The sequence below is a fragment of the Belonocnema kinseyi genome, chromosome 3 (assembly GCF_010883055.1).
Source record: "Belonocnema kinseyi isolate 2016_QV_RU_SX_M_011 chromosome 3, B_treatae_v1, whole genome shotgun sequence".
NCBI lineage: Eukaryota > Metazoa > Arthropoda > Insecta > Hymenoptera > Cynipidae > Belonocnema > Belonocnema kinseyi.
In genome coordinates this window covers 105,287,232-105,296,840 of record NC_046659.1, presented here as the reverse complement: position 1 = coordinate 105,296,840, position 9,609 = coordinate 105,287,232, and the positions used below count along the sequence as shown (strand labels likewise).

General features: G+C 21.1%; 2 protein-coding genes across 4 annotated transcripts in view; one reads left to right on the top strand and one right to left on the bottom strand.

Annotated features, from left to right (window-relative positions):
• LOC117169582 overlaps nt 1–7,759 on the bottom strand; it is a 43,757-nt gene extending 35,998 nt beyond the window's left edge. For all 3 annotated transcript variants that reach the window (XM_033356021.1, XM_033356019.1, XM_033356020.1), the window contains exon 1: nt 7,376–7,759. In XM_033356021.1, coding sequence (XP_033211912.1) covers nt 7,376–7,519 — 144 coding nt within the window. In that variant the 5' untranslated portion in view covers nt 7,520–7,759. The remainder of the gene's footprint in view (nt 1–7,375) is intronic.
• Nucleotides 7,518–9,609, top strand: part of LOC117169980 — a 4,172-nt gene continuing 2,080 nt past the window's right edge. Inside the window, exon 1 of the mRNA XM_033356493.1 lies at nt 7,518–7,526. Within this exon, the coding sequence (XP_033212384.1) occupies nt 7,518–7,526 (9 nt within the window). The remainder of the gene's footprint in view (nt 7,527–9,609) is intronic.

The following is a 9,609-nucleotide window of genomic DNA, read 5'->3' as shown; positions in this document are numbered from 1 at the left end:
TAATCAAATAGAATTTCAAGATAAGTAGATATCCTGTAAAACAGGGAAAATAAGGAGATTTTTCAGGAAAATAGGGGAATATATTCTTTTAAGCCAAATTAATGTGGCTACTATATGAAATTCAATTTAAAATAGTTCAAATTCGTAAAATTTCTTTTTAAAATATTGCATTTTAAAACAAATTTATGAATTTAAAAAATTATTAATTTTCTTAAAAATGGAATAGTGTAACTTTCTGTTAATAAAATTAATTTTCAACAAAAACTCGAATTTTCAACCAAAGTAAAGAATTCTCAAATAAAATTATAAATCTACAATAGAATGGTTCAATTTAAAACCAAAAATATGAATTCACGCCTAAAATTATGAATCATTAACTAGAACAGTTGAATTTTTTATGAAAAGTAGAAGAATTTTCTACAAGAAAAGTTACAATTTTCAACAAAAAATCATTTTTCAACTAAAAAAGATCGATTTTTAATCAAACAATTATATTTTCAACAAAATAGTTAAATTAGCCACCAAAATTACGAATTTTCAAATAAAATTATGAATCCTTAACTAGGATAGTTCAATTTTCAATAAAAAATGTATTTTCCAGAAAGATTAATTTTTTGTCAAAAAAAAGAAAACAAATTTCCAAGAAAATAATTAAATTTTTAGTTTAAAAAATGCATTGTAAATTTAAAATAAAATTAAGATTTGAATTACAAATTTTAAAAACAGTTGAATTCAACCAAAAAGGATTAATTTTCAACAAAAAACACACATTTTCAAATAAAAAGCTCATTTTTCAACCAAATAATTTATGTTTCAACAAACCATTTTAATATTCAACCAAATAGAGTATGCCAAAAATGATGAATTTTCAATTGGAATATTTATATTTTAAACTAAAACGGACAAATTTTCAGTAAAGAACATGAATCTTCAACTAAAAAAGATAAACTTTTAAAAGCAAAAATGTAATCGTTACATTAAAATGAAAACAGAATATTTTTTAATGTTTCAGATGTATGAAAAAAGAATGCAGAATATTTTAAAGAATTTTATTTTATAGGATTTTACAAAATATTAGGAAAAATTTGAGTCCTTTTAAAAGATTTTAAAGAATTTTTAAAAAGTTTGGAAGAAATCAAGAAATATTTCGAAGTTTTAAAATATTACTTATCTATTTAATATGTTTTAAATTCCTAAAAATATTTGCAACTGACTTGAATTTTTATCAAAATTTTGAAAAATTATTCTAATTGTAAAAAAAATTGCCTTATCATCTTCTAAATTTTCCCTGGAATTTTAAAAAAAACTTGTTTATTCTCTTGAAACCTTTAGAAAATCTTTTATAGCTTCTACAGTTTTTTTTAATCTTTCAAAATATACATTTCTAACAATCTTTTGACGTTAAAGATTCGTTTTGAATCTCTTCAAAATATTTCTTGAATTAACTCGATCTTTTATTTTATTTCTTAATCTTACCAAATTAATTTTAATGTTGCCAAAATTAATTTTTCTAGGCTTTTTTTTTAATCTGCAAAATTCTAAAAATTGCCTGAAAATCTTTCAGATTCTTCTTTGACAATTAAAAAAATCTTTTTCAATAAACTCTCAAGATTAATTTTTCGAAAAAAAAATTAATTTTAACTTTTGCAAGGATCTTTTTTATAAGCTGAACACGATTTAAATTACAAGATAAACTATCATTATTTTTAATAGTTTAGAAATCTTTCAAGTGCTTCAAAATTTTATTTCAAAATCTTGAAAAATCATTTTGTTTTACATTTACTGAAATTGAAAATTTTTTTTGAAATTTTTTCACAACTTCTAAACACCTTTCAAAATCATTGGAATTTTTCCTACATTTTTTTTAGAGTCCTGCCAAATTAACAAAATTTCGGTCTAATTTTCCACAAGCATTTTTGACAGTTTTGTAAAAGTTGCTCAATTTTCTTAAATATTTTCTTAAATATTTCCTTAAAAATAATTTTTTTAAATGTAAAATGTAAAATGTAGAATGTGCTAATTACACAAAATTTTTGGTATGAATGGCCGAATTTTGTCACATATTTCTAAATATTAAGTAATTGTTCATTTTCTTAATTAAAATATTTAAAATTAAACGGTTTGAAAAGTGAATATTTTAGACTGAAACGATATTTGAAATCTTCACTTACGTACATAATTTTTACAAATTCGCAAAAACTTTCTTCTGAAGACTTTCTTTTTAGTTATAAACTTTATTATTTAGTTGAATATTTAACAATTTTCTTAAAAAGTCATCCTTTTTGGTTGCAAATTCAACCGTTTTGTTAAAAATTCAACTGATTTCGTAAAACATTAAACTTTTGTATATAATTCATATTTTGGACGAAAATGCAACTGTTTGGTTGGAAACTAAACTGTTTTATTAAAAAGTCATACTTTTTGGTTGAGAATTCTGCTGTTTTGTTGAAAATTTAACTATTGCGTAGAATACTTAATTTTTGTTTAAAATTTATATTTTGGTGTTGAAACATGAACTGAAATCTTTTTTTAATTTAAATTCCAATATTAAAAAAAAATGTAATAAAAATTCATCTGTTTTAACAGAAATTTAGAAGAAATTTCATATTTTTAAGATAAAAATGCTACTGTTTGGTTGCAAATTTAACAATCTTGTTCAAAAGTCATATTTTTTTTATTAAAAATTCGAACATTTAACAGAAAATTAAAATATTGTTTACCATTCTTATTTTGGTTTTGGAAAGTGAACTAGAATCTCCTCTGGATGAAAATTTAACTATTTTTCAAAATTAATTTTAAATTTCTTCTTTCTTGGATAAAAATCCAACTTTTTCTTAGAAAATTAAACTATTTTATCAAAAATTCTTACTTTTTGGCTGAAAATTCTGCTGCTTTGTTTAAAATTTAACTACTTCGTGGAAAATTTAATTTTTGTTTAAAATTTATATGTTGGTGTTAAAAAATGAACTAAAATCTTTTTTGGGTGAAAATTCCACTATTTAAAAAAATTAAAAATTCATCTGTTTTAAGAGAAAATTCATCTTTTTTGGATAAAAATGTAACTTTTTATTAGAAAATAAAACTATTTTATTGAAAAGTCATACTTTTTGGTTGAAAAAATTTTCTTTTTTGATTGAAAATTCAATGTTTTTCGTAGAAAATTATTTTTATTTAAAAAAGAAAATTAATATTTTGATCCTGAAAAGTCAACTGGAATCTTTTTTGGATGAAAAAATTTCCTTAAAATGTGATCCTCTTGGGTTACAAATTCAACTATTTGATTGAAAATTTATCTTTTTTATTTAAAAATTCATCCATTTTAGTAGAAATTTCATTTTTTTAATGAAAATGCAAATTTTGAAGAAAAAAAAACATTTTTTTTAAGATCTATATTTTTAATTGAAGTTTCAACTACTTGGATAAAAGTTAAACTACATTTTTTAAAATTTCGATTGAAAGTTTATTTCCTTGTTTGAAAATTTTATTGTTTAGTGTAAAAGCCTTTTTTTTGTTTAAAATGAATTTTTTAACTGAAAATGTAACTTTCCTATTTTTGTAAGATTGATCTTTTTCAGTAGAAAACTCTCTTTTTTGGAAAAAAAATATTTTTTTGTTTTTAAATTATATTTTTGTTGGGCAAAAATGCATCAGCTTCGTGCAAAATTAACTTTTTGTTGAAGTCATATTTTTTGTATCAAAATTCAATGTTTGTTTAGAAAATTAATCTTTTGGCCTGAACGTTCAAAAATTTAGGTAAACTTTCCTTTATCTCTTGAGTGAAAATCTGTATTTATTGAAAATTCGTCTTTTAGGTTTTAAAATTCTTTTTTTAAAAATATTTTTCATTTTTTTAAATTTAAATATAAGGTAGAACAGTTTTTTGTTGGGAATTGTTTTCTAGGTTGAAAATTTAACTATTATGTGAAAAATTCAATTATTTTGTTGAAAATGAAAGTATTTTGTTAAATAGTCATCTTTTATAACAATAAAAACATTTTTCGTTTAAAATAAATTACTAAATTCGAAAATTTTTAATTTACAATTGAAATACTGCTTTATTCGTTTATAAAAGATTCTATAATAAAAGTATTACAAAATTAAAATTATGGTATTTTAAATAAATATTATCTTATTAATTAATAATAGTATTTCAATTAATTATGAAGGAAAATGAAAAACTGTTAAAGGAAAAATCAGGGAATTTTACTAGCAATTGGGAATGGTTAAACTGTGATGCGCCACTTGGTGACAAAAATCCGAACTAGAAAGAATAGGTACAATTTTAAAAATACATTTTAAATTATGCATAAAAGTGTTTTAAAGATTTTTTTGCGGAATTTAAAGTATTAATTGCATAACAAAAATAAGTATGTATCGGAAACAAAGGGTTTTAATATGGAATTTACATATTATACGGTGAAAAACACATTTTTTTTGAAGAAATATATTTCTAAAAAAAATAAAATAATTATTGTACTATTTATTGTGACTTTCAAAAGATTATAAATTTAAATGAACTTGTTTTGAAGCAAAAAAATGTGCTTTTTCAGTGTATAAGATGGAAATTCAATCTATAATTTTTTTTTATGACAAAATAGTTTTAATTTTGTACCAAATAGTTCACCAAATAGTTGAGTTTTATACCAAATTATTGCATTTTTCAGCGAAAAAAAACGAGTTTTCTAAAAACCAATTCAATCGTCTACCAAATTGTTGAATTTGCTAGCTAAAAAGATGAGTTTTCAACAAAATACATAAATTTTTAGCTAAATATTTTACATTTTTTTCGTTTCTAAATTTTTAATTTAATTGTTGAATTTTTTAATCAAAAGATATAAATTTTAAAGACAAAATAGAGTAATTGCATTTCCGGTGAGAATTCATTTGAAAAAACAAATTTTTTACAAAAAAAATAGTTTTGATTTTTTATGAACTAGTTGAATTTTATATCAAATTATTGCATTTTCAAGCCAAAAAAACTAATTTTCTAAAAAAAAAATAGTTCAATTTTGTACCAAATTGTTGAATTTGCTAGCCAAAAAGTCGAATTTTCTTTTAAATTGTTGAATTTTTAACCCAGGAATATGAATTTTCAACAACAACAAAAAAAAATGTACCACAAATAAATTTAATATTTAACAAAATATTTAATGTTTCAGATAAAAAATTACTTTTAAAGAAAAAAAATTTATTTAATAATAAAATATATTTTTCACCAAAAAATACGAATTTTCAACAAAATACATAATTTTTCAGCTAAATATTTTTTTAAAATAAATTTTGAACTAAATTGTTGAATTTTTAAATAAAAAAAAAGATACATTTTGAACACAAAATAGAGGAGTTGCATTTCCGGTCAGATTCATTTTGAAAAAACAAATGTTTTACAAAAGAAAATAGTTTAAATTTTTCACGAACCAGTTGAATTTTATATCAAATTGTTGCATTTTGAAGCCAAGAAAACTGATTAAAAAAAAACAGTTCAATTTTGTACAAAATTTTTTAATTCTGTATGAAATTGTTGAATTTTCTAGCCAAAAAGACCGATTTTCTTTAAAAATGTTTATTTTTCAACCCGGGAATATAAATTTTGAACAAAATAGTTAAAATTTTAATTTTTTAAATAAAAAGATGAATTTTCAACGATAAATTAAATACATAGTTCATATTTCAGAAGAAAATAAAATTTTTATTTAAAATACAAAATACTTGGCTTTATTAAAAATTAATTTTTTTTACCAAAAACGAAGAATTTTCAACAAATTACATACATTTTTTACCAAATTTTATAATTTTTGAATAGAAAGTATGAATTTTCTACAAATACTTGAATTTCAACCAAACAAGGGAATGGACGCGGCGTTAGTCCAAATTTTATTCAAATAATTTAAAAAATATATTTTTTCGTTTCTAAATAGATCTCTAAACCTGAAAAATGTGTTTTTTTTCACGGTATAAGATTGAAATTCAATCTAAAACTATTTATTTTGATGAAGATTTGTTTTTAGTATTCAATCATTGTTTTATTTGTTACAAAACAGTCATAAAAACACTTTGATACAAAAATTAAAATAAACCTTTAAAATTGTACCTACTCTTTTTAGTTCCAGTTTTAGGCACCAGGTGGCGAAATGCTCGAACAATTCCCAATAACTAGAAAAATATTTCTCGAAACTAAAAATTACCTATAGTAAGAGGGATAATCTTTTTGAGATGAAAATTCAACTACTTTCTCGAATTTTTTTCTTTAGAAAATATTCATTTGCTTTAAGATTTTTTGTTTCAAAAATTAAACTTTTTTTTTAAACTGTTCGATTGAAAATTCAACGATTTTGTTGAAAAGTCATACTTTTTGTTTAAATTTAATATTTTGGTGCTGAAAATAAAATTGAAATCTTTTCTTGATAAAAATTCAATATAATTTTTTTTTTAAATTAAAAATTAATCTTTTTCAGATAAATTTAATCTTTTTTGGATAAAAATTCAACTATTTGGTGGAGAATTCAAACATTTCGTTAAAAATGCATCCATTTTTTTTCGTAGAAATTCAGTTTTTCTGGATAAAAATGTCATTATTCGATAGAGAATTTAAGTCTGTTATTTAAAATTCGTCTTTTTTTATTTAAAATTCAATTTTTTTAGTCGAAATATTTGTTGTTAAAAAATTCATATTTTGATATTTTAAGTCAACTGGAAACTTTTTTAAACAAAAAATTTAACTATTTTTCAAAGTTTCTTTTTTATTTAAAAGTTCATCGGTTTGAATAGACATATTTTTTTTATAAAATGTTAAATTTTCGATTAAAAAATCCTCTTCTTTGTGCGTAAAATTATTTTTTTTTTCTAAAAAGTCATATTTTGGTTTGAAAATTCAATTTTTGTAGAGAAAAATTGTCTTTTCGCTTGAAGGTACAACAATTTAGATAAACTTTTATTTCTTTATTAAGTAAAAAAATCTTTATTTCTTGAAAATTCGTCTTTTTGGTTTTAAAATGTTTTTTTTTTTTAATATGAATTTCATATTTTTTTATTGAAATATAAACTATGACACTTTTTTATTGGGAATTTACTTCTTTTTTTTTGTTTAAAATAAATTAGTAAATATGAAAATGTTCCATTTGTATCTCAAATACTGTTTTATTCGTTTATAAAAGATTCTATATTAAAAGTATTACAAGATTAAAAATATGAAGATGAATTTTGAATGAACAAGATTAATTTTCTAACCATAAAGATAAATCAACAAAAATAAATTAACGAACAAATAGTGACATTTTTTAACAAAACTATGAATTTTCAACCAAAAAAATTAATTCCCTGACTTTAAAAGAAATTTTCGGCTTGTTAACATTTAAATTGAAAATTACAAACTTACCTTTTCAGCTCTGTTACTTCGAAGCCACAGACTTAAAGTGATCGTAGATACAATTGCAAATATTGCGATTAAAATTTCAAGTGAATTTGAATATCCAAAACTGATAAGGGTGGTGGAAATCTCCCTCATGTATTCTAAAACCATGACTATGGTGCATATAAATAATCATAGAGTCAAAAAACTCTGTGTGACATTATATTTTGAGGTTATGAACTGAGTAAATCGAGAAAATTTATATATAGAAACTATACGATAGAGCAGCGCTCATTCTAACTTGCCAGAGAAAAGGGCTTTCTTTAGCGTCTTTTCAGAGAATGAATTTATCTAGGTCGGCCCAAAAAATGCAATATTTTTTTCAAAATGACAACTAATTTTTGGTAGAATTAAAAAAAAATATTTAGGGATCCCCCAAGTTGGTTTTTGTAAGAAATATGTTAATTTTATTAAAATAATCGCTACTGCATTTTTTTTTGCCTGAGTGACGAATCTGAAGGTCGCCATCGGACCGAAAAATTAGAAATTAAAAAAAAAATGTGTCCAACTTTCATTTCAACCACTTTTTTTTTAAATTAGTTAAATTTTTTTCTTTTTTAATTATGATTTTTAGTTTAGAATGCGTAATTCCAAAGTCTGTCATTTGTAAAATTTTGCATTTCAGATTTTTAATTTTTATGCGTACATTTTAATTACAATAATTAAAAAATGCAGTGAATATAAATTCATTAACAATTTCAAAAAATTTTAATTTTTAATTTTAGAATAAATGCAAAACAATAAATTTATAATTAAAGGCTTCTATTGAATTTCAAATATTATTTCAATTTGAAATATTCCATTTTTAAACCATTTAATTTCAAATTTTTTAATTAAGAAAAGGAAAAATTACTTAATATTTATAAATATCTGACTGCTCATTGAAAATCAGTAATTATAAATTAAATATTCAAAATTAAATATTTAAAAGTAAACTCAATTGAGCGTTACATTTTTATTTGTTATATTTTACAAAATTTTAATTTGTAAGTCAAATTGTTGAATTTTGAAAAAACAAAAAAAAATCGATTAAGTTGAAGAGATATTTAGAAGTTTAAAAAAAATTAAAAATTAATTTAGAATTTGAAATGATTTATTATAATTTGAGATAGTCCACGAGCTAATTTAAAACCAAATAAAGATTTTAGCAGATTTTCAAAAAAAAAAATTAAGATCTTTTTAAGAATTTTCAAAGGCTTTAAAAGAATAAAAAACATGTTCTCGGAACATTGAAAACGATTTTTTATTTTGAAAAATTAATTTTAAGAGAATATTTAAATAATTTAGAAAGATTAAATAAAATATCAAAAATTATTGTGGAAGATTTCAAGGATTTTTTCTGCAATTTGGCAGGATTTTAAAACAATTTGTAAGAAAAATTTACGAAAAATTCGAATCATTTAAGAAAATGTTTAGAAGCTCTAAAAATTTTTTAAATAATTTAAAATTTGAAAAAATTGAAAACAACATGTGGATGTTTCAAGATTTAGAATTAAAATTTTGAAGCATTTTGTCGATTTTTATAAGATTAAAAATAAACAAAATTTTAATTCTAAATCTTGAAACAACTACATGTTGTTTTCAATTTTTTCAAATTTTTAATTATTTAAAAATTTTTTCCGAGCCATTTTTAATATTTCTAGCTTAAAACTGTTTAAAATGATATAATTTTGAAAATTATTTAATTCAATAAGTGTTTCTTCAGTTTTGAGCCTCTTCCAATCTGGAAAAACTTTATAACTTTATATAAAACCAAAATGTTCTCTTCCAAGAAAAAAATAAGAAATCGAAATTTGCTGCCAACTCAATAAAAATGTTAAAAATAAAAAATTAGCCTCTTCCAATTTAGAAAAAGTTTAGATCCAAATTTTTTTCCTACCAACTAGATAAAAATCTTTGAAACAAAACAATGTTCCTTTTTCAATTCTAAGAACAATAAAACCAAAATGTTCTCTTCCAATAAAAAAAAAAATAAGAAATCGAAATTTTCTTCCAACTCAAGAAAAATCTTAAAAATAAAAAATTGGCCTCTTCCAATTTAGAAAAAGTTTATATCCAACATTTTTTCCTACCAACTGGATGAAAAATTTTGAAACAGGACAATGTTCCTTTTTCAATTCTAAAAAAAATAAAACCAAAATGTTCTCTTTCAATAAAAAAAATTATAAAAAATTGGCCTCTCCCAATTTAGAAAAAAATAA